General features: G+C 34.2%; 3 protein-coding genes across 12 annotated transcripts; 2 read left to right on the forward strand and 1 right to left on the reverse strand.

Annotated features, from left to right (window-relative positions):
* Positions 1-5,487: 5,487 nt before the first annotated feature.
* On the forward strand, positions 5,488-7,741 carry LOC111304387 (protein FAF-like, chloroplastic). The gene is made up of 2 exons (XM_022900939.2): positions 5,488-5,627; positions 5,800-7,741. The coding sequence occupies exon 2, from the start codon at positions 5,834-5,836 to the stop codon at positions 7,454-7,456; it is 1,623 nt and encodes a 540-aa protein (XP_022756674.2). The 5' UTR covers positions 5,488-5,627; positions 5,800-5,833; the 3' UTR covers positions 7,457-7,741.
* An 839-nt stretch (positions 7,742-8,580) lies between these two features.
* On the forward strand, positions 8,581-13,152 carry LOC111303839 (uncharacterized). The gene is made up of 6 exons (XM_022900306.2): positions 8,581-8,776; positions 11,286-11,363; positions 11,781-11,854; positions 12,155-12,268; positions 12,362-12,470; positions 12,671-13,152. Exons 1-6 carry the CDS (start codon positions 8,596-8,598, stop codon positions 12,673-12,675), a joined length of 561 nt encoding a protein of 186 aa, XP_022756041.2. The 5' UTR covers positions 8,581-8,595; the 3' UTR covers positions 12,676-13,152.
* On the reverse strand, positions 13,144-24,413 carry LOC111303837 (serine/threonine-protein phosphatase BSL3-like). 10 transcript variants are annotated; one of them, XM_089742696.1, is made up of 23 exons: positions 24,365-24,413; positions 23,803-24,019; positions 23,220-23,707; positions 21,870-21,930; positions 21,710-21,788; positions 21,508-21,587; positions 21,329-21,423; positions 21,091-21,190; positions 20,603-20,672; positions 20,055-20,156; positions 19,866-19,947; positions 19,066-19,245; positions 17,579-17,852; positions 17,239-17,479; positions 16,963-17,133; positions 15,625-15,863; positions 15,331-15,415; positions 15,128-15,226; positions 14,847-15,046; positions 14,679-14,754; positions 14,171-14,306; positions 13,942-14,078; positions 13,144-13,823 (listed from the first exon to the last, which is right to left on the reverse strand). In XM_089742696.1, exons 3-23 carry the CDS (start codon positions 23,680-23,682, stop codon positions 13,740-13,742), a joined length of 3,054 nt encoding a protein of 1,017 aa, XP_089598822.1. In that variant the 5' UTR covers positions 23,683-23,707; positions 23,803-24,019; positions 24,365-24,413; the 3' UTR covers positions 13,144-13,739. The 10 variants fall into 10 exon arrangements, with proteins under 10 accessions (XP_089598822.1, XP_022756033.2, XP_022756034.2 ...); XM_022900298.2 differs by having other exon boundaries at positions 14,841-15,046; XM_022900299.2 differs by having other exon boundaries at positions 14,841-15,046; positions 24,313-24,383.
* Positions 24,414-25,317: the final 904 nt, after the last annotated feature.

Genomic DNA, 25,317 nt, shown 5'->3' on the forward strand with positions numbered 1-25,317 from the left:
TGAGAATAAATCCAAGAAAATTATGCATACCAAGTTTATTAGCTTTTAAATGAATCCATATTCTTTTTATAGTAAAAAGTTAACATAAATTTAACAAAAAAAGAACTTAGAAGGCGAGTCAGAGGCTATTAATTTTTCCAGTAGATATCCATTGTCCATCTTTGTTTCTGTGGTCTCTTAGTGCAAGTGGGAATCAAAAGAGAAGTTTGGGTGGACAGAATCTTATGCTTTCTGTCCATAACGCCTGGTCTCCCCTTTTATGACATTTGTTTATTGGGAAAACGCATAGCATGGCTATGGCTTCATCGGCGATAAGTTTCCTACTATCTTCATCATGTGGCTGTCTTTCATTTTATAATTTTGTTCTGCCTTTCATTTGCCAAATGATGATCTAATGCTAGTGTTTGCTGTACTGCCTAGCCTACTTCATAGACGGGGGAAAGTTGGTTCATGGAATTTTGTCCATAAAAAATTTTGGTGATGACCATCATCTTTAATTTCTTTATTATTATTTTCACATCATTTGCTCGTTGGAGAATATTACTTACCACCGAAAGGTGTTGACAAGATGATAAAATTACTGCTACTTACTTACTTAATTAATTATTTTTTAAATTTTATATTCTTACGAATGATTAAAAATGTTCATTCGATTGATTTAATTAATTTTAATTTTAATTATTTAAAATTAAATTAACAAAATTATTTTATTTTATTTTTATTAATCGAATCTAATTTTTTAATTTTAAAATTAACTGATCAAAATTAATTGGATCTATTTAATTAATTTTTTCAATTAATTGAATAATAAAATATATTAAATTAAATTTTATTTTTATTTTTATGTGTGAAATAAATTAAATAAAATTATCTAACAAAAATATTTAAATATCAAAATATTAAGTTAAAAACTCTAATACCTTGAAATGAAATGAACAATTTCATATATTTTTAGTTTTATATATTAATTTTATAATATTCAATTAAAATTTTGATTAATTTAATTTTTGACTCGAATTAATCGAAAATCAAAATTTCTTTAAAATCATTTTTACTAACCAACTAAAATTAATTTAATGATCAATCAACTAATAAAATTAATTTAATTTAATCGATTTATTCAATTAAAATCGAATTATAAATACTTCTATTTATAGTTAAAGCTATTAAGGTATTCATTAATGGATTTTCCTAACAAATATTTTAAGAGTATTTTGTAAAGTTATTTTTGTATAAAATAATATTGTAAGTGCTAAGGTCAGCAAGTAGAAAAAAATTTTGAGATTAATTAAATTCAAAGAAAGCATGCAATAATTCCAAAGATAATTGGCCAATTAGACTCTGCCATCCCAAAAACTTAATTCTAAATCTAGGTCAAACCCTATCAAACAATTCTTTTGATCATAGGCTATAAGAAAAAAAAATTCACAAAAAGTATTTATTTTTACATGGTCAATATTGTTTGATTGGCTTTCGATTTTCCAACTTTGGGTCATTAATCAAAGGCCTAATCATATATCCATTGTCCTTTTCTTTTCTTTTATTTACACCTACACAAAGGTTAATATAATAGTGGTGGAATCACCATCATTAAAGAATAATTATGTCATTAACAATTTAATTAATTGGGACAATGCATGCATATCCCTTGTAGCTTTTATAAGGTTTTCAAGCTTATTGGCTGTTTCACAAGACAGTGGATATAATTAAAAAAAAAAGTTGGGTTTGGACATTGAAAATGATAGAATAATAATAATCATAATAAATCGGCATTGTGGAATAAGAATAATTAAAAATTTAATAAATAATAGGAATAGTAATGTTAGTACGTATACTGCTAAATCTTTTTACAAAGTGGAATTCCGATTCCCCGCGTCATTATTTTTTTATTTTGGAGTCAACTTTGAATTTATTCATCCAGTTGGCTCTAATTGGCATCAAATTTTGCTTTTATTTTGAGTACATTCTTAGCATTATTTTAATTCTGTATATCTTTATGTAAAATATTTTTGTGTACCCTATGAGATGATGATTTGACTTTTCATGAGTGTGTTTCATGTTTATTCCTTTACTTTGGTAAGGAAAGCATTCCATATTAGTTAGTCATAAGTTATAATATACTATATGTTTTTATTTTTTTATATTTGTATTGGAGATTTAAGTGAATTAATTTATATTATTACATTTAATAAATTTATAATTCAAATCTTAATAATTTATAATCTCTCCCCTATCTTTATATTGTAATTTTTTTTACCAATGGCAATTGAGAAAATGAGAATGGAATTGCTTTGCCTACAACTTAATTGGTTAAGTTAAAGAATTTGACAATTACTAATATTAAGGATTCTTTGACTGGAGTCACTAAATTAGGATAGTATACATCTTTTGGTTGAGATAGAAAACAAAAAGAAACCAATGAAAAACCTAGAAACAATGCCAAGACGTAAATGTTATATGCTGCACCATTTAAAAATCCCCTCAATATTCCATGTTATATATTGATCTAAATTTTCAGTTGAAGAAGTGTCATTGTTTCCATCTTTATGTATTGATTCATTTGATTCAATCTATTAGGAAAAAATGTTTTTTCGTATATGTGTAGGTATAAAGGAATTTCAAGGAGAAAAAAAATCCTAATTATTTTAAAGAAAAGTAACAACCAGTAAATTAAGAGTAAATTACATGTTTAATCATAATTTTTTATTTTAGTTATTTAATTATGAAAAATTATGATATGGTGATTATTAATATTTAAATTTTTTTTTCACTCAAGAAGTTAATGGATTTAATTCTAACATGATATTATCATATTTTTGACAATCATCATATAATATTATTACATCATTTGACATTAATTTGTCATGTAATATTGTCATATCATTTGATATATTACGTAATTATAATTTTAAAAAAAATTGAATTGAAAAATAAGAAAATTATAGGTGATGATGGATGGTGGTTGAAACGTTAGGTAAATGCTGGTTGGACTCAGTCATTTACCATTAGTATCAAAGCATGTGAACCCGATGTGAGCTCCTATAATAGATTGATGAAATCTTGAGCTAAAAAGCTAATGAAAATCACCTGATTTAGGACCCGTTAATCCTCTTGTCATATTCCTTGTATAGCCTAAGGTGGTCAATCAATCTAGAGATTAAAGTAGAGACTATAGGATGAGCCAAACATCCACTTCGAGTCAATAGTTAGGTTTTTTTCATGTCTTCAGCTAATCGATGGGGTAGAAAATGAGTTTCGTGCTTTATAAAATACCCAATTATATAAAGATAATTTAAGCTTTGATTTGTATATGTAGGTTTTAGTGGCTACAGATATATTGCTTTATAGGTAGACAAGGGGCATCATCATCGTCATAAGGTTCCGTCCTTTGCCCTTTCCTCGTTTTGTGGCAAAGCTTTGAAGTTGGTTTTTCATGGCAATCTCTAGAAATTATCCATTTCAGTCATTAATATTATATAATTTTTTTAAAAAAATTAAATTGTTCTATTGTTTTATTGTATGATTTTTCACAAAAATTAAATACTATTGAATTTATTATTTATTGCTTATATATATCATTAATTTGTGTGTAGTAAATAATTTTTTTTTAATATTAAAAACTGAATTTTGATTATCTAAAAATATTAAAATTTTAATTTCAATAATCAATTTTAATTGCTTAATTATGCATAAGAAACAAACATCAATAGATTTATTATTTATTATTTTATATAATTTGTGAGTAACCAAGAGATATTATAATCGAAAAAATAACATTATCCATAAGTTTTTATATGTGTTCTTATTGATTTGATTATCAACATCACTACCTTTTGGTGTATATATGGATGATGCTACGTATTGGACACGTCTTTCATATACGTATAAGCCACACGACTTATTTATTATTTTTTTATTTGGTTTTTTGTCAATATAAGATTAAAAATATTATTTTTTAATAATAATAATAATAATAATAATAATAATAATAATAATAATAATAATAATAATAAGAGGATGGATGGATGGAAACTCTTTATTAGGGTTTGTGTGAAGGATGGGGTTTTGGCCGCTCAATCATGTTGGGCTATGAAAGTGATTCCTTTGCTTCCTCTTTATGCCATTTTCACTCCCAATCACCATCTCTTTCTGCCTTACCTTATTGTTAACACTACCAATAAATTTCTTAATTTTGATGACCAACTTTTCTTTCAATTCATCTTGTCTTCACTTGTGCTGGTAACGGACTTAAATTTTTTTCTAAGAATATTCTTTAATACTTTGTCCATGCATGTAGTTTTAAAAATTTCATTGTCAAATTAAAAGATTATTATATATTTTATTAGATATATTTTTAAAATTTAATAAATTAATATACTAATAAATAAAAAGTATAATTATATTTTAATTTCGATCGTAAAATTTAAAATTTTCACCTATGAACTTAAAACCTCTTATTATAGGATTTGATATATGATTGTATTTTAATTTTGATTGTAAAATTAAATTATATCCAAACATGATAAGATATAGGATTTGATCTTAAAAACTCAAACTTACAAGAGTATGAATGATTGGATAACTCAATCCCTGAAAGCAAATTGGCAAAAAAAGCAATAAAAATGGAAAAGAAGAGTTTTACATTTGGAGATTTCCAATTCGGGCACGCAAAAATGAAATGAATACTAAAGTAATGAAAGGCCCTTTAGTTTTGATTTAAAATCATTTTGTGCATCCCATAATCACTGTTCATGAATAGCACTCATTACATCGTGAGCTATAGCAAAACAGAGGCCTTAAATGAAATCTTCAAACATGGGTCATCAGGGTAGTTGATTCCATATGCCAATCTTGATAGAAAATGGTCGTTTAATTTCATTATGTATGTACACTGTTTATCTGTTTTATGAGTTTGATGAGTAATCAGACACTCGGATTATTTCAGGTTTATAAATAACTTTGAAGATTGATGTTCATCTCGAATACCGAAAATGAACCTGGCAAGTTACAGGATGAATGGTGGTGTCCAGCTCTTCTTCCATTGTTATTTGTCACTGTTTGGCTTTCAAGATCTGCCACGTTAAGATGAAGGGATCGATACTTGTTTTTTTTTTTTACTAGAATATGGTGTAGCCAAGATGGACACTTTAAATGAATGAGTTATAATAATGTTCACTATTTGATTGAATATGATAATATAGCTTTTAAGTAGTATATTTGATAAGCATTTATTTGGCATGAGCTGAAATATTTTCGTCAAGGAAAGGAGAGAGTCAGAGAGGGGAGCATGTGAACAAAAATGAGGCCTCCCTCTCAATATTCTAACTCCATTTTATTTCATTAATCACCAATTTTCACTGGCAAGGGAAAAACTGGAAACCAATGGACGTGTCTTTTCATGGTGGCGTAGGCGGGTCCCATTGGACACAGTTCCAAAGCTTTTTGCCCTCCTACACTACAAATACCCCCACATTCCTTCCTCTCATTGCCATCAAGCCACACCCATTTAATTACCTTCCTCAAAGCATCTTCTTCATATTCACTCACTAACCAAGCAAAGACCCTCCCCCAGTGGTCTCTTCGGAGGCCTCTGTTGGATGCTGTTGCTTTTCTCTTGAAAGAAAAAGGTAATGACTTCAATTTTCAATTCTAATTTTTCCCTTCATTAATGAATTTCACACCTTATCTATGTGTATTTTGGTACACCACAATCATGCATGTCTCTTAGTAACTTGTTATTTGTTGTATAGCTGTTTTTGTATTTTTTTTAAGACTTTTCTCTCTTTTCACTCCGTGCAGATAAATTTTAGTACAATCTGCCTTCTACTTGGAGATGTCTGCTCCACTGAGCAAGAGCCTCCGCTTGTCTTCAGCTTTGAACATCAATGAAGAGGCCATGGTCACCGAGAAGAAAGGCATAGTATCCATTCTTGGATCCGATACAGAGAGACCAACCGAAGCTGCTTCACTTAGAAGAACTTTGTCAGCTGATATGTCCTCCAATAAATGGCTAACTCAGCATGGATTCTCTCCCCTGAAAAAGATTGCTTCATCCAAGGATTTCCCTGTTTCCACCACTGACTCGTCGTCAGAGGAAGAAGAGGATTATGAAGAAAGGAAGGTGACTGAAGCACGAGGTCAATTCGATGTCTGGACTTCAATTCAAGAAGAAAATAAAAAGAAGGAACTTGAAAAGCCAGGCCAGTTCGATATATGGAGTTTAATCATATCACAAAAGGCTCAAGAAGACCCTTCAAAGCCAGTTCCCCCTCCATATATTCACCCTCTTGTGAAAAGATCAGCTAGTTCTTTAAGCGAGAAAAGCCTTCAAATTTGCACTGAGAGCCTTGGTTCGGAAACTGGCTCCGATGGGTTCTCTTCATACCCTCCATCAGAAAGTGGTGACATGGAAGAAGATAAAGAGGAAGATCAAGAACTCCAACAGCAAAAGCAAGAAAGAGTTGCACTGTTGAGTTCTTATGATGTTGACAAACCAAGAACTGTGAAATATAACTATGATGTTGTCAAGAAATCGCCACACAGATCATTTCCTCCACCAATTCCTTACCTTTCTTGCACAGATGGAGCATCTGTTCGCATGAAGACTCATCGTGATAATGGTAGATTGGTTCTTCAAGCTGTTTCAGTGTCTTCACAGAACAACTTTCTTGCTCAACGCCAAGATGGTCGCCTTGTCCTCACTTTTGCCAATACCTGTACTTCTAGTGAAGCAGAGTCCAAGGTTAATGAAGTGATGAATGCTGAAGAAGTAGAGAAAGTGGAAGAGTTAGAAGAAGAGTTTGAAAGCTATGGAGAAGAAGAAAAAGAAAGTGAAATAGATATTGATGAAGAAGAAGAAGACGAGGAGGAAATAGATGAGATTGAGGAAGTAGAAGATAGGTGTTCTGAGATGGAGAAGGGTCCTAAACTTTCAAGTGGAGCAATGAATGTGCATAGGTTAGCTCTAATAATGAACAAGCCCATATGGTTAGCAAATAGGAACCCAACATGGCCTAACAATTTTGACGAAATAGTTAAATTTGGAGAGGAAAGGGGGGAGAAGGTTGAGCCAACGAGCCCACCACCACTAGCACAGTCACTACCACCGCGGACGCTGGTGGCTAGGCTGATACCATCACCACCATCAACAGCAGCAGCACCAGCAGCAGCTGGAGCAGCTGCATCATTCAATGCTTATGAGTACTACTGGAAGAGGCCTAATCAACCCATGTCAAAGGCGGCAATTCTTAACCCACTCGCTCTACAGTCACCGCCACTCAAGGACAATAGCAACAAGCAGCTAGTTCTCTCCAAGAATCTAATGGCGAATGATCAGCAACAATTGCTCGTGTTGAGAGGGAACAATGGTGATTACTTTGTTCCTTTGTTAAGAGGCTGCAAGGAATCTAGGAGGTCTCTGCTCTTCTTGGAGCCCTATTGCATTGCCACTTCCTGATGATCAAAATCCACGTCAAAATTTGCCTATAATTATTGTTATTACCCTATCTTTTTTTTCTCTCTCCCCTAGCTAGTTTTTTCACTTCCACTCCTTGAGGGGGTGATTGTGTTATAGTCAAATTATCTAATAAAAAGATCAAGAAAAGGGGAAGAATACTTTTGGAACTTTTAAAAAATGAAGAATGAATGAATGACAAAACAAGACTTAAACAATGCTATAATGATTCTCTTTGCCTACTTGTAGCTAAAACAAAATCTTTAATTGAAGCACATCATCTTTTGACATGGTGGTCTGTCTCTCTGTCTTTGCAATGTGATAGCTTTCTGCTTTTAACTTTTCTTGCTTTTTGCAAAATTCAAAGCCAATGGGGCTTCAGCATGGGTCTATCTCCCTAACCGCTTTTAATTTTGGAAACATAATCAACCACAAATTGACATTTGTATGGCTTGTTCCTTTTTTTTGCAAAGGACTGATGGATATTTCTACTTCAACAAACAACTTCATTTAAAAAAATTGTACATTTCATCATGGATTGTTACATTATTTTTTTATATATATTTGGAATTGTCAATATTTTAATTTAATTATCAAATTTAAAAGCTTAAGGCTCTATAAACACACCATGTGATTGCTATAATATTAGTAGTAATTGCTTTCCATTTTTTCACATGTTTTAATCTGTTTTGCCTGTTGATCATGGGCCTAATTGTGGGCCCCACGTTTTTTTCTGATTTTATTTCTAGAAAATGAAGAATAAATGAAAAAAGAAGACTTAACAATGAAAAATCTTAACATTTTGGATACTATTATTCAAATTTTGTTTTATTTTGAAACTATTAAAATTGGTTTTGGTCTGGAAAAAAAAAGAAATAATTAAAAGTGGAATAGCATTTTTTTTTTTTTTATTGATGAAGGAATAGCATATTAAATATGTTGAAAAAATATTATAGAATTAATATAAAATTTTTTTAAATATTTTAATATTAAATAAAAATAAATGGATGGTTGGGCCAGGCCCAAACATAAGATTTTGAAGTGCGACCGGATCCAACAGAGTATGACACCCGACTAGTTTTGGCCCGAACCGATTGATAGAACCAGACAGCCAGCCCGATTCATAGTGCATCTTCTGGTCTATGGGTTCTAGCTCGGCTCAAAAGGCAAAGACAGGCTTGCAAAATAGCCCATCAAAAGGAGAATCAGTGAGCAAAAGAAATCACCGATGGGAGGGAGCCACACCGGCGACGATGAGGATTTGCTTCTCAAAGAATTCTTTGCTGAAGTCAGCGAAGTTGAAAGAGACAATGAAGTCATCAGGTTTTCTCTCGTTTTCTTCTTTCCTTTGGAATATTTATTTACTTTTTCTGATAATTTTTTCGTATGCTTGGGATTTATGGGTTTTTTTAGTGATTTCAATTTGATGGGTCTCAGCTATTAGGGTTTATTCTTTGATATTTGCATCAAATGTGAATGGGGAAAAGTTTCAATTTTTAATATTTTTTAATTTCTAAAGTTGCTTTCTTCCTGTAAAATTTGAGCTCGACTAGCATGCTCTATGAATTGGATGAATTGGGTAAATTTTGAATTTGATATTTATAGTTATAACAATATGCTTATTAATGAAATGTTTGTGCAAAATATGTAGCTCGATTCTTCCATTTAATTTTAAGGGTGTTCTTTGTATTTGATGCTGTTTATGAATTATAAGATTACACTGTTTTTAATTAGATATTGATATAGATGAACGTTTTCAAGATCATTTTCAAATGTCAAGTAAGTACTATTAAAGTTGTTAAAAGCCCTAAATACACTATTCAGTGGTAGAGTGTATTGATGCCTTCAATGTAAGTCTAACGGGTCTTCTATTAGCCTAAGCATAATAGCATTAGAAGTTTAAGGGCATTTGGCTGATCTTGATTCTTACTTACAGTGCAAGGAATAGACTTCTGTCTATGCAACATGAAAGTAGGGAACTTAAATATGCATTTAGTGGTTTAGTACTATAGTTCATGAGAAACATTAGTTTTCTTCTAATCACCATGTGCCTTTGTTGGGAGAACCAGAGATGTAAAGGGTATATTATTCTCTTTCCTTTCGTATAGGTATTAATGTTGGATATGTCCCTACCCAGATGCTTTCAGTTTTGCCAAAGCTTTTTGCTCTGTTTGGAAGGTTATTTCCCATATCCAGACCCAGGTTGAGGTGTCAGATATGTGGCCAAAATGGGTGATTCGGGGGGAAAAAAAAAAAAAAGAAGAGAGTTGCAGCTATATGGCTGCTCCCTCACCCTTCTCCTCATTCTCAATTAGTAACCTTTTATTTAGCTGTTGCTACTATTAAAGGGACTGATTTGATCGTGGAGGCAATAAATGGCTGGACTGCTTTTAATACTGTACTAACTTCATCTATTATGCATGTATGGTTGCTTTATGTTCATCGTTTCACTCAATTATAGAATTTGGGCAATTTTATATTTAGATTAGTAATTTACATTTTTACTTCATGACCTTTATTCTATGACAATCTTTAAGGGCCCATTTTATTTCAAACAACTATCTTAATCCACGAGAGAACTTTACTCCTTTAGATCGTTGTTCCAATACCCAGGCGATATGAGCCTACATGAGGAAACTACCTGACCATTACTTATTGATGATCTTTTTTCCTAATATTAATGATGCTTTACCTTTTGTTGTATTTTTTTTCTCTCTCTTATCTTTGCTTCTATCAAGCAGTAACAACTTTGAATGTTGATGATCTCCTTTCTTATATTATCTCTTAATTAACTTTTGGCCCATTTAAACTCTTTCTAAAAATTGTAGGATTCTTTCATGCTTCAAGTTAAATCCATTTGAGTTTCTTAAGCTGTCATTTAATTCATCTCCAGAAGATGTCAAAAAACAATATTGTAAGGTATTCTCGTTTTTCCATGACCATTTCCTCAGCCATTGATTATTTTATAACTCTGTCATTAAAATAAAATTCAACATCCTGATATTCAGCATTACAGATTCTTGATGGAGATATTTATTCCAACATTAAGGGCTTATCTGATTACATATCTATGGTTTTCTAACTGTATCCATTCTTGAATGTTTACTCCCTACTTGAAGACCATGAGAACCTGTTAAGAGAATAAGCATCAAATGTGCATGTCAATCTTGATAAATTCTGAATTTAGTTGAGTTATTTTCTAGCATCATTGACTTGAGCTAGGCATTTGTTTTTATGTTGGTTGTTCAAAACAATATGAAATTTAGAGCATTGAAAGATGATTATGATTCAGGTTAAAAAAAAAAAGAAGACAATTATGATATGTTGATGGTGAATACAAAAAAGAGCAAAACAAAACCAGACAAAGGGTCAAGGAGATTCAGAACTATGCTCTCTATTTTAGCTCTAATAGTCCTAATTTCCATGTAATTTGCCCCTATACAACTGTCCTTTGCAAAAAATTTGACACCATTTTGGCTGTAATAACACCAGATGTTAGTATTTAATAGAGAAAAATCAAGGAATAATCTCACAAGAATCACACAGATTATGTTGTCTTGGGTTTTACTCGAACCCTAGAATCACAAATTGAGAGTTGCAGTAAGATTAACTATGGCTTTGTGCCACTACTTTAACATAAGATGTGAGAATGTTGCATCTTGCATTTTCAAAGATGTATACTTCATATTCTGTTAATCTGTGGTATGAATGAAGAATGTTAAAGATAGTTTGTATTTGTCATTCACTGTGGTGCATTTATATTTATTTTAGAAATATTAAAATGTTTATATTAGATTGTCTTAACTTCACTGAGTTTTTGGTTTGTAAGCAGCATTAGCAAAAGCCCAACAACAATTGCTTGATCAACAGGAAAGGGATTATATTCTTAGCCAAGTTACTGCAGCAAAAGGTAGTGCTTAAATTTTAATAACTTTCTGAGGAGGCCTTATCTATTCACATAGCATTGTTACTTGTCACTTAAAACTTTTTTGAGAATCAGAAAGATTTGTTTGGAATCTTATTGCCACTGCCTTACTTGAAGCAGAATCTTAATGGTAGAATGAATTTTTTTTTTTTGTTGGTTAGCTTTTTGTTTTATGTTATATGCAGGTAGTTTGATAAATAACTGGTAAACTTGTTCAATATACAAGCCAGAATGATTATCATTGGGAATAACTATCCTAGCATGAATCTGTTGCATTTGGTCTTTTGAATTGAGTTTTTTTTTCTCTTTCTCCTTTTTCTGTGATAAATGAATAAACAAAACAAAAGCATGACCTTTGGTAAGTGAAATAAGTTCTCACATTTCATCTTATGCAATGTGCAGAAGAACTTAGAGCAAAGAGGAAGAAGCAGTTAAAGAAAGACACAGCTTCAAAGTTAAAGTTATTAGTTGATGAGGTAAGTCCTTAATATATTTTCATTACATGCTTGTCATATTGATCAATTGGGTGTAATTAGAGTTTTAGTTTTTCATTTTTTTGGGGAAGTAATGGATGGCATGCTGAGTTATCTTTCAATATGCAATCTTGATTGACCATAAGTTTTTTAGTGTGAAGAAATAACTGCTTTGATGAATGTTATTGTTGGCTTTTCTATGTCTTGAGTCTGATGTTGCCCCTTCTATGGAAGTAAATATTTATTGCTGACCTTCTTCTAGACTTTTATGCCAAGAGACTAAGCAAGTTCGTTTATATCCAGGGAAAATCCGAGCAAGAATATGAACAATCGGAGGAGTTCCAGCAGGAGTTGAAGTTGAAGGTTCGAGAATTATTAACAGAGCAGGAATGGCGGCAGAGAAAAATGGCAATGAGGGTATGCTGGATGCTGTTAATATCCTTGCTCTCTATAGCTGTTCTTGTTTAAGGCTTCCTACCATAAGCTAATCACCCCTTCTATCTCATCTAGATATCTGAAGAGGAAGGTCGCCTAAAGAAGGATGAAGAAGAGCAAAAGGAGATATGGAAAAGGAAGCGTGAACATGAGGAGCAGTGGGAAGGAACAAGGGAAACGGCGAGTATGTATTCTCTTTTTTTATTTTGCTCATCAGGTTTCAAGTTGGAGGGATTTTATGAAGTCAGGGAAAAAGGTAAATGTTAAGACTGATGGGTCAAGTTGTCTTTTCGTTTTTGGATGAGCAACAATCGAGTCATGAACGAGTCATATTCATTTACGAAAGCAAATGAGATTTCTTGAAGACTGATGGTTTCTTTGCAGTCTAAGAAAGGAGAACTTCGTCCCTCCAAACTGAAGACAGAGGATCCCAACAAATCGTATGTTCAAAGGCCCGTAAAGCGAGGTTAATTGGTGTGATGGGGGGTTTTGACAGCTAGTTCAACTAACTGCTCCTGCGGTGAATGAAGTTTGTAAGAACCCATTTCTCTGAAAAGGCTTATCATCAAGGTATTATTGTAGAAGAGAAAGGAAATTACTTTGCAGATTAAAAGCTATTTTTTTTCTCCTCCCCATTTTCACCTTCACAAACAAACAATCCTCTATTTAGCCTATCCTGTGTGCTTATTAGATCAGAAGACTGTCATCTGGGGGCTCGACGGTTATTTCTTGTTATTGACAGCTTTGCCTTGATCATACAGTCAGCCCAAATCAGATCAGAAGACGTAAACAATGTAACACCAAATCTTGTCCTTGTGTGATTGTTGATTGCAGAAATGAAAGAAGCGACAAATTCATGACCAAAATTCTAAAATTTTCATGTTGGAACAAAAGTTTATCTTCACACAAACATTACATTGTACAGAGCATAAATAAGAATTACGCCAATCAACACCTCTATGATACAACGGGACGCCCATGAAGATTTTTAATGTTATATCTCTCATCATCATATATAACGACCTCAAAGAGGGTAAAAAATATTAGACCTAAAACGAGAATTAAAAAATTATACGAACTGAATGTGAAAAATGCTCAACACTACCAACCCGTCATTTGAAGATACCAACCAACCGCCTCCTACGAGCCAGTGGCTCAATTTACAGGGGGAGAAGCCCAAATTGGAACTTTCAGCAGATAACCAGAAGCAAAGCTATGCCACATGCAATTTCATTCCCGAACTTGCATCTTTCATAATCTCAGGGCCTACCGTGTGCTGCAAACCGGCGAAAAACCAAAATGCCGTGAAGCCTTCAAACTTTTAATGAGAGAGATTACAAAGATTGGAAATGCCTGTATATGGCATCATGTTCTATACAGAATACCAGAATCTCCAGGTGGTAGCATAAGCCCGAATGAGTAATGAGTATATAGAAACAATTGGCAGGATTTACTATATCCATGCGAGAGAGCCTCGATCATTTGCTACTTGAGGACGACCTCGAGTAGGTGTTGGTGGTCTGTTAGCATTCAGCTCCTAACCCCATAAATGCAAAAGATTAACATGAGTATTAAAAACATCGCATGTAGTACCAGTAAAAGCATACAGAAATAACAAAAGTATAATTACTCTAACAAAGAGAATAGGGAAGCACCTGCATCCATGTATCTTCTATACGTTCTGGTGATGCTTCTGGAGATGACATTGCTGGGGGTAAAGGATGAATGAGTTTCGGAACTACCACAAGATCTCTGCCCAAAACTAAGATTGCACCAGCATTATTAGCAGTACCTGAAAAACAAGCATGAAGCAAAATTCAAAGGCTAAATCATCTGCAGATCTGACAGACGGTCAGTATATTAAAGCGCGGATCAGGGATGCACCACAATAATTGGTGGCCGAGAAAAGAGTGATTAAATGTCCCTGGGCAAAGCGCTCAAAGCCATCCATAACACACTCATGAGCACGAACGATCAACTGAAGATCGTTGTTGTTGCAGAATTCCATAACGCGATCAGGCTGCAACATGGAAAACCATTTACATAAGCATAACATGCAAAATCAGCATTTTAGTAATCAACAAAGACGTGTTTTACTCAGAAATAGAGCTACACAACCAAGGGGAAAGGTACACAGAAGCAATTTAAACAAGTATCTTAAGTCAAACTTTTAACATTCAACAGAATGTTAAAGATAGAATCATTCACTCAGAGAGCGAGAGAGAGACAGTTTCATGGATGCAATATGGAGATCAACCAGCCAGTCAGCAAGCCATAATTTGCAGTCAAATTGCCCATGTAAATACTTCCTCAAATGTTGAAATCAATGCAACATAAAGCGACAAAAGACTTTAAATGTTGTGGTTTAAAAGTTTTCAAGTAGCACACTCACCCCAAAAGTAACCAACCCTGGACCTCTAGCATTTGGTCGCAACCCTTCCACACTATCATTTTCCGTTGGATCAGACCTAGAGTAGAAAATGCACAATTAAAGCAATACATACTAAATTTCATGACCGATATAAAATGGTAACCAAACAAGATAGTAACACACTCTGACCATAATAAATCCATAAGAACAATCGAGCCTGCTTCCATTGTAATTGGACGCTGTAGATTCTCAATCTGTTCAACATGATTTATTGACCGACCAATGCCACCATGCATACAAATGATTTTCTTTTCAATTAGAGCTGCCAGAGGAAGCCAATTGAATAAACGGTTTATACGATGCCATGTCCATATTCCATCTCTCTCACCCTGTTACACAAGCTATCATATTTGTGACTAAAATGTTATACAAAGCAGGCACAAACCATATTCTAACAGATTATACAATACCATGCGCTCAATACACTCAATCCGGAAGCCAAAAAGAGCATTGATATCTGCAGCCTCATGATTCCCCCGAATTAAATGCACATTATTGGGATACTCAATCTGCAATGTTAACAGAATTATATGAAAATCTTGGCACGTTATAACTTGCATAGGAAGTAAAACTGACTCAGAAGATTAGTGAAGCACCAAAATTATACTTTTACCTTCAAAGCAAGCAGAAGAGTAATGGTCTCCAAGCTGTGTTGGCCCCGATCCACATAATCTCCTAAGAAGAGATAATCGATATATCTAATAGTAATTTATACAAAATCAGTATCAATTAAATAAAATGTCAAGATTAAACTTGAATGAGATGCAAAACAACTCATGTAGATTACAAGCAAGAAGACAACAGTCTTTATGGATATTAAAAAGTGTCAGTTGAAACCCTTAGCCATGATGACAAATAGCCAGTAAAGAGCCTTCCTGAAACAAGATTTTTTTACCAGAACACTTACGCAATGTCCCCAGCAGTTGATGGTGCACCATATTCATCAAAAAGGCGCATGAGATCCCCAAATTGTCCATGTAGATCACCAAAAATCTTAATAGGAGCCTTCAGCTGTAAAACAGTTGGTTCAACTGCAAATATTCGTTCAGCACTTTCACAAAGATCAGCTATTTCATTGCAATCTAAGGAAAACTGTCGGCGAACTGGAGGTTTCCAACCACGAGGCTTCAAAAGATGTGCAATGACCTGGCAAGGTGACATATAGACACTCCATTATAATTTAACAAATGAATATTTTCAAGATTCAAGAGGAAAGCATTTTGAAAAATAAAAAAGCATCATTAGTGCAAGACTAATTGAATTCTTAAGAGAAACTTCTATCAGCTATAAAGTTCATCACTATCCCGGTGACTAATTGAAAAACAAATCTGAGGTTCAATGCAAAAGAATTATTACAACTACGTTATTAAACTGGCATATTCAAGAAATAAACGTGGATTTCTATGTCCAGTAATCCAATAGAGCGAGAGAAATTTCAAGGATGAATTCTCTCCAAGCAACAGAGAACTAATAACAAAAAAATTTATCAGAAAATCAATGATTAACTTTTTTTTTTTTTGTTTAATGCTGGTGTGAATGGCTAAACACTACAAAGAAATGACAAAATTTTATAATGCATTAAGAGCATGGTAAGCAAATCTGGCCTTCTCATAATCACAAACAAAACAATTTTTGGCTTTTCAAGCTTTTTTTTCCTCACCTTTTCCTTCTATAGCCTGAATTTAAGCTATGGTTAATTAAGAAGCTTAAGGTAATTTCTTTAACTGCCTTGAGATATGTAGCTTGTGCTAGTAAATCTAGATAAATTGTAACTCTACACTTTCCAAGTTGCATCAAGGGAAATAGTGGCCTCAGAAACAATACAGAATATATATGAGGATAATAAAAGTGTGCCCAATAGGATAAAAAGAAGGGAGAATCATGTCATCTTCACTTGAGAGTTCAAAAATAAATACTCTGATCCTAAATGTATGGAGTACAATATCTATAAAATAAATATAAAAAAAGATTCATCTAAATTCATATAATCTCAAAGACTCAAAACGAAAATCAATCTCACTGCAAGAAAGATAAATACTACAACAATCTCCTGCTCCACAAAGCAAACCATTCAAATAGAAAGAAATTACCCTCAAGTGTTACTATTTGTGTTTTAGGGCATCACCCAGGCAGATCCTGCTCTTACTATTCAACTCTTCCTTTTTCACCGGGAAACACATTCACCAATTACCCCAAAAAACACACAGGAACTGCTTTAAGATGCAAAAGATAAGGCCACTAATACCTTTTTGGAGACACTATTGATTGACATCTGCCTATCTAATAGTTTCCTTGCTGCAGTTGCACTCTCTGGAGTCCCATAGCTAACCCGCCTGCCTTCGTTTTCAAATTGGTCAATAGAAAGCTGTCTGACCATTCCACCTAAAGCTCCACCAGTCTCTGCAGCTACAACAACCTGTTGGTATAAAGGAAACAACATTAGAAACGAAGTCATAGGTCACAACAATGCCAATATTGACTTAAGACTGGCAACATGTAGATCAAATTGTCTGATACTGACAGCTCTATGATGAAGCCGAACTCCAGCTGGAGCCATATTATTTGACCCAGTAGAATCAGGCATCTTAATCAAGGTAGACAACTGTTTTCCACTAGGTGTAGCCTCTGCCCCACGATCCCTATCAGGAAGTTCAACTTCTCCATTGACTTGTCGTGCCTTTGCAGCAGCCAGTGTGGCACAAATAGCCTCAGCTTCAGCAGCTGATGCTTCAACCAAATACTCAACACCTTTGCTCATTCTCCTGCAAGATAAACCACATTTTAACAGCTCCTTGGATTAATTGAGCAAGCTTAACCATTCAATAGTCATTTAACACGACAAAAATACAGTGGTAGCTTACCGGGATCCTTGAAGCATGGCATTCTCAGTGCTTATGTCAGTATACATATCCCCATTTACAGGGGGAGCAACTGGATTTCCCAGCACAACTGCTCCATCAGGAACTGCTTCAGGCATTGTTTGCCTTGGTCTATCATCAACAAATCCATAACTTCCAGGTACCCGCCCTGCATGCACATTAGAAGCAGCTGCTGCAGCTGCAGCATGTGAAGCTGCCACTGTTGTCTCCGCTGCAGCCAGGTCTTCAGCGACAAGCAGGTCATCAAGCAACACCCCTAGAGCATAAATACAACATATTACTGCACTACTAAAATTATGAAATGCCAATTCTCATATGGATTAGCACTTAACACCAAGATTAGCAGCAGTTTGAACTCCATGACACATGAAAAGAGCTTAAAAATTTCATGAAAATGGAGGTCTTAAAGAAATAAACTTCTATAGTTCTCAACCCACAAGATGAATTAAAACTTTTGTAGCCTCTCTCACAACTAATAGTTAAATATGAGAAAAGAGAAGATGCATTTTCAGTTAGGATAATGCAAATAGAACAAAGACGAAATTCAGGTTTCACCAATTTTAAATATCCAAATTTTGATCTCATGAAGTGGGGAAGAATCAAGGCTTCCATAATTATCCCCTAGATCAATCTTTGGTCCGTACCACCAGCTTCCAAGTTTATACAAATTCTGCAATGTCCTTGTGTGCTACTTAAATGTTCAACAATAAGGCAAAGGATTAAACTTTGACATTTCATACTAGCCTATTTAAAACCATATTTTTATCCTAAGATGATTTGCTTAATCCATCCCACCAAACCTATCCATATCACAATCAACGTTTCTCTTCCCAATCAATGCCTTCATCTCCTACATGCTATCATCAATCATTGCACAAATATGAAAGATATTTATGCTGGAACTATCATTAGGCTTCCACAAAAATAGTATGTTGCTTCTACCTCAAGCATAAGCCATCAGCCAGAAAGATTTCACTAACTAAAAAACTAAAAGGACGAGAACTAGGAAGATCATTTGATAAAACCAATGAAGTGAGCCATACTAAAGAACTTGATGTGAATCCTACAATACATCAATTAAGTATGAGACATACAAATAGTAATTGGACAAAAAGATTAAATTTGCCAACAGCCGTGTGATCTGTTGGTAGAGCACTGGACTTTCAGTTCTAGTGACCAGGGTTCAATCCCGGCAGTCTTGAATACCAAAAAAAAAAGAAATTAAAGATTAAATTATGTATAAGGAAAAACATTTTTATTGCTCAAAATAGAAACATCAACAAGCCTTCGAGTGACTTTTCATTCAAGATTAATCATTGAATACAGTTCTAAAGCAAAACTCTAATTATGTATTACACTTTATGATGGCCTAATTGATAACTGACAAGTCCATGCTGGGGCTAGAAAAAAATGGGGTACACATTGTAGAATAAAAGACTATAATATTGTAGAATAAAAGACTATCTTACCACCACGTAAACCACCATAAATAAAAATTAAGTCACCAACAGCTGCAGCTGCATGTCTACAACGCCTTGTCAGCTCAACTGAAGCATCTCCACCAGCAGCATCAGCACTGTATCTGCCTGTCCTTGGACTAGTAACAACAGATTTTGTATCACACCAAACTCCCGCAGCAGTATCCAACACTATCAACAAGGAGAATAAATTAGGAACCTGTAGATTTCTACCTTTGACAATAAATGGCTAAATGCTTGATGTATTGTTACACATCCCTATGTTAATAAATTAAGACACAGAAATATTTCCTAATTTTTGACACAAATTTAACAAATTCCCACATTTATAGTGCCTGAGTTTAAGCAACAAAACCTTCAAGCAAAAATTAAGTCTTGCTACTTTCTGATAAAAAGTTATTCAGATATCAAACAGCAATGATAATTTTGGTTTGTTAGTTACAAGATGGAAGATGTTAAAGAACTCAGATATAACTTCTCATATAAGGTGGAAGAGAGAGAGAGAGAGGCAGGAAAACTCCCAAGTTACAAGATTGGAGAATAATGAGATCGGAGAAAGAGTGGACTTTTAAGAGCTAAGACTAGTTGTTCCCTGCTTTCTACACTATCATTGCATCCATCTTCCTGCAGGAGCAACCTACATTTCGGGAAACTCACAATAGATTTGACTGGAAAAACTGCTTTAAACCTTAATGTTTTACAAACCCACATTTGATGTATACAAGTAAAACCACCAACACAGCACACCATGTAATAAAGAAGTCAAGACACTGAAAACCAAGATCAAGTACCTGCAACACTTGAGGAGTCTTCAACCATGCGGCCACCACCAAGTGCCCCACCAGAAACATGAAGCCTTGCATTGACAAAGACCTAGAAACATATCACGTGCATGTGATTTATCCAAGTAAAAGAAGTTGTAGATTGAACTAAATTATTGAAAAATGCAGTGGGGGGAGGGGGGAGAGAGAAAAACTCACTGCTGCATGTTGATATCTTGGAGATGGTGAAACACCTGGAGCAATTGCCCATTCCCAACGACCATCCTTGTGTTTTGCAAGCCCGTATGCACTTGGCAATGGCTGAGAAAACAATCACAGAGAGAAGAAACCATGAAGAGAGAACAGGTTGAGCAAATCTAATTATACAAAGGGATGTAAGCATCTCAAAAGGACAAAATTGTGACACCATTTACATGCATCTCAGCTCAATCTTTTAAAATATCTTCAATTATATTATTTTCACATTCCTCAGAATTCATTAGAATTCTATTATTAATTAGAATGCCTCTGTCCCCATCTACACAGATAAAATGTATGCTCAGATCAGTTCCAACATTTATTCAGATGTATTTAAACTTTATCCCAACTGAACAAGGAAAACCTGCCCTAAAGCAATAACAAAAGACAAGATAATACTATAGGTTATGAAATCTTATGTCATATTGTCCAGAAAACAAAATAAAAGAAGTATTATTCCATGCATTTAATAAGTCTAGACACCATATAAGGTGGACCTCTCAACTCACCACACTGTTTGCATCCCTCCCTCCACAAAGCAGAAGAAGACCATCTGAGCGAGCACTTGCAGTAGCATACCTAGTCAAACAGAAATTGTCAACAAGAAATTAAATCATCAAATAAATAATAATTAAACAACAATAATCATATAGGACACAAGATTGACACCATTTCCAAGAGCATAAGCAAGACTGTGAGCTTTAACATACAAAGTTTTGAAAAAACTCTAAAAATAAAGTAAGCCATGAATGAAGAAGTATGTATAGATACAGTGTTAGTCATCATGTCCAAACACAGCAGGGTGAAAGACAGGCATAGAAATAAATATGGTATCACAAAAGCCCGCAGTCACTTTTGTTCATATGTTGCATATTGCTCCTGCTAAGAGATTCAAAAATATAAAAATAGAACAGACAATTAATAGAAGATTGATGTTAGCGCAAGAACACAAGTCAGTTGTGTGTGTGAGAGAGAGAGATAAAGAGTGAGAGATTACATGCATGGAGGTGGACCTTCCCCTTCAGGTTCCAATTTACGCCATTCATAAGGCTTGGCAGCGGTATCCAGGGCCCATACATCAGCCAAAGGTCGCTTTCCTAGAAATGATGCACCAAATTTTTCAACAAAGAATTCATTAGAATATCTCAACATAAATGTAACTAAAAAAGAAAAAGAAATTTTCATGATAATCTTAAAAGAATGCATGCAAGAAAACAGAATAACAGATTACTTACCATCATTTCCACCAATTGCCATGAGATACCTTTGCCCCACCAAAGCCATCACATGTCCATAGCGTGGCCCTGGCCCAGGGCCTTGAACAACAACCCTGAAGTACAATTAAAAGTCATATAAATAGACCAATCTTAACACTATAAATAAGGTGCAAGCACATGATTCCTTCAAGACAGACCTATGCCACCGTGGTCGTTGCTGTGTGAGGTCAAGCACATGAAGATCCTCAGAAGACAAACCAGCCGGACCAATTCCACCCTAATTTAAAATAAAAGCTTCCAGTGAGGAATTACTTATTCCAGATGGAAGAAGTTCAAGCAAACAATGACATGGTATAAAAAAAAAAAAGATACACTAAATATACTGCAGTGTGTACTGACCTGGATAACAACCATAGTTCCCACAGCAGTTGCCACATGAGCTGCCCTTGGTGTAGGTGGCTCTCCAAAGGGTGTGATCCTATGAAATTAATTACAAGATAAGCCAAGAAGAATTTAGGAAAGTAAAACAGCAGTAAAGAAACCTTAGTCCTAGGCTTACCTAGACCATTTATTAGTTAACACATCATAACAGTGCACATCAGCAGTGGCACCTGCTAGTCCTGCAATTTAATTGAAACAAAAATAAGTTTAAAGCATGAACATCATCCAACAACAAAGAGAAAATTTCTTATGAATTAAGTTGTTTAAATGGGGAAAGGGGGCAATAACGAGCAGCCTTGACATGCCATATGTTACCTATTTGTAGAGGGCCCTGAATTAATATCAAGCCAAACCAGGTCGTAGTCATTCATTATTACTTGAAACTGATCAAACATCACTAAGTTTTACACCATATACCAAAAAAAAAAAAAAAAGAAGGGAGAACATGAAACCTGATGTAATTGAACTCCACAACATGAAAAGTGCTACCGTAGCAAATGCCACTAGATTATGAGTATTTTAAAATAATAGAGAGGCTACGAGCATGAATTACAACAGCAGGAAATAGGCCTATTGTTTTCTGAATCAAAGCACATTTTATCTGCCATTTAGGCAAAACCAGGATATTTAAACTGTAAGCTGAAAATAGTCATATGGGTAGTTTCAATTTGACTTTGAAGCTAGGTAAGATTTTTTTGAAAGAAAAAAGAAATCAGAGTCCAAATTAGCACTAGAAAATATCTTGAAAGGAGAAAATTTGCCATTGTATTAACTGTGGTTCCATCTCTACCAACAAAACTTTTCCCTAGATAGATTGGAGCAGAAAGCAGTTTTGGGTGGAAGGAAGCAGGGAGTTTAGGGGTTCTGAACTCCAAAATTAACAACTGAATTCAGTAGCACAATATTAAATACCAAAACATCAATTTCACAAAAGATTAAAAAAGGCAGGGGATTATACTTCGCTTCTAGTCTTCTACACTCTGTAGGACAAAATAAAATTCATTTTGAATTGCAAAAAACCCAGGGAATGTGAAGTTCATATGCTACCTCCAAAATTCCAAGCTACAGCAACAATAAAATTCATTTAACTTGGGATTCAACAAAGTATGACCTAAAAGACAATTATATTACTCCATCTTTTGTTCTGTAAAAAATCAGCCTTCTACTTTCTTTGTCGCCTCCTTACCTCATTAGAGTTTTTCTATTTTTTTTTTTTTAGAAATAACCCCTTTACTCTTTAAAGTAGGTGTTTCCTCACCAATCCAATAAAAAAATAAGACAGTTACATACCTTAATGCAAACACAACAACAATGAAATTAGTTTGGTCTTCATTAAGCTAGGGTTTCTCACCCAATATAAACCTTTGAATCAACATCTATTGCCAAATTTCTTTGCATCTTAAATCACTTAAACCACAATCAATGTTAAGACTTTCTTACAAAATGAAAGGAAATAAATATAACTTACTGATGCCAGAGCTTCCTGCCGACGATGGCGTCCCAGAAGCAGCAGAATTCCCTTCTAGTGCCGTGGCACCACCGAATAGAATCAACCTTGGCCCAATATACCCAGGCGTCCCCTCTTCCCCTACTGCTGCCACAGCCGTTAGGGTATGCCCACACCTAGGACCGGGCCCGTCTTCTTTCTTCTCTATAATCTCATTCACTACCGAATAAGAGGGCGCACACCTCGGCCCCACCACCGGCATTTGCGGCTGTCCTTGAGCAACAGGTGCGGCCGCTGCAGCCTGTTGTAGCGTCGGAGGAGGTGAAGATCCACCAGACACTGGTGGCGAAGCCTGGTTCTCTAGTTGCTGGTTCTGTTGCTGTTGTTGCTGTTGCTCTCTCTCCATGGGCGCCAAAGATTGCGAAGCTCCGCTGTGATTCTGATCGTGATCGGTCTTTGGCACCATCGACGAATCAACATCCATTTCCTTAGAGTTCCCAAATTAAGCCCTAGGTTCCAAAAATCGTAAAAAAAATGTGTTTCCTTTAACGCTAGTGCTCCTTCATTGACTGTGTAAGCTTGAGCTTTGACTTTTAGCTCTTACCTATTTACAGCGCCTTAATAGAAGAATGCCAATGAAGAAGGATTCGAAAGACATGTAATTGTAAGCCGATGAAGAGAAAGCGCTATTTCTTTGCCAATGGCTTTCAATCGCGAAACAAGTCACCCACGCGGGCAAGACCACCACCGGCTCCCTCGAACGATGAAGGGTCTTCGCCGGAAGGATTGATTAGTACTGGAAGGTGAAGATGAAGGAAGAGCTGAAACACAATCAAAAATAAAAAACCCTTAATTGGGGAAATCAAGATCGGCCACCTAAAATTAAAGCAAATTCGCATCTCCCATCAACATTTTCGAAAACCATAGCTCAGATCGTGAATTAACCACATCGTAACAAAATTCAACAATACTCTACTTTCCAGGAAAGACAGAAAAAATTGGAAAATTTTTCCTTTTTCGGTTTCAAAGCTTTTTTTTCTTTTATCTCTCTACAAATCTCGAAGCCGTCGAGGAATCAGAAAGAAAAATAACGGAACGGAGAGAATCTCAAAACCTTTTTACAACAATAAGAGAAAAAGAAAACAAAAAAAAAAAAAAATTCTCACTTTCTCACTCTAGAAATGTGTTATGTTATGTAAGCCTTTCTCTCTGTATATTTTCGTAAAATGAAAATTGATTTTTTTATTCCATCAAAAAATAGATTTTTTATTTTGACCGGAGCATCCGGTGAAGGGATGTACGGATGGAAGGAGTCGGCGCTGTCTTGCAGAGGGGAATGACGTCGGAGAATGGGGACGGATAGCCGGAATAACCCGGAATGGGGTTAAAACATGAGCGGTGATTACCGGTTCCTATTTGGAAGGAGTTTTGCCCTTTTACCACCTATTAAGGAGGAATTAAAAATTCACGCGCATTGTTACGCCCTGTTTTCTACGCGCCATGGTAAAAGGGGAGTATTTATTATTTGAAGTTGTTTGAATTTTGTTAGATCCTTAAAGCCTTGATTTTTTAAACAAGATTTATTATAAGCAATAAATAACACTGACTTAATTTTATTATCGAAAGTACTAGCCTTACGTGGGAGATGATAATTTTAAATAGATGATAATATAAAATATAATATGATGATGGTATGATTTAAATATGAAATAAATTTTAATAATTATTATATATAAATTTTAATAAAATTAAATATATATTTTATATTTTTATGTAAATATAAATTGTAATATATAATTTTTATATAAAATATTATATGAGTATATGAATTTTAATATTTTATATTATATGAATATATAAATTATTAAATTTAATTTTAAATAGGATATATAATATAATATGAAAATGATTTATAAAAAAAATAAAAAAATACGATTTAAAATTTTAGTAAAAATAATTTATTATTTTTTAAAAATTAAAAATATATTTTATATTTAGTATATTTACATGAATTATGATATGATAATTTTTATATTTGACATTAAATAAATATAATTTTTTTTAAAATATAAATTTTTTAATTTTTTTGCAATAAGTAAATATATATTTTTTACAAAAA

Source organism: Durio zibethinus, chromosome 13 (assembly GCF_047325235.1).
Source record: "Durio zibethinus cultivar Kanyao isolate XHJ-2024 chromosome 13, ASM4732523v1, whole genome shotgun sequence".
In the NCBI taxonomy this organism is placed as follows: Eukaryota; Viridiplantae; Streptophyta; class Magnoliopsida; order Malvales; family Malvaceae; genus Durio; species Durio zibethinus.

Coding starts and splice junctions, on each gene's coding strand:
- LOC111304387 (XM_022900939.2), top strand. CDS start 5,834: ATGTCTGCTCCACTGAGCAAGAGCCTCCGCTTGTCTTCAGCTTTGAAC.
- LOC111303837 (XM_022900298.2), bottom strand. CDS start 23,682: ATGGATGTTGATTCGTCGATGGTGCCAAAGACCGATCACGATCAGAAT. Junction 20,673..21,090: donor GAAGGTCCACCTCCATGCAT/GTAATCTCTCAC, acceptor CTGTTTGACTAG/GTATGCTACTGCAAGTGCTC. Junction 13,824..13,941: donor TAGAAGATACATGGATGCAG/GTGCTTCCCTAT, acceptor TTATGGGGTTAG/GAGCTGAATGCTAACAGACC.
- LOC111303839 (XM_022900306.2), top strand. CDS start 8,596: ATGGGTTCTAGCTCGGCTCAAAAGGCAAAGACAGGCTTGCAAAATAGC. Junction 8,777..11,285: donor AGAGACAATGAAGTCATCAG/GTTTTCTCTCGT, acceptor GTTTGTAAGCAG/CATTAGCAAAAGCCCAACAA. Junction 12,269..12,361: donor AGAGAAAAATGGCAATGAGG/GTATGCTGGATG, acceptor TATCTCATCTAG/ATATCTGAAGAGGAAGGTCG.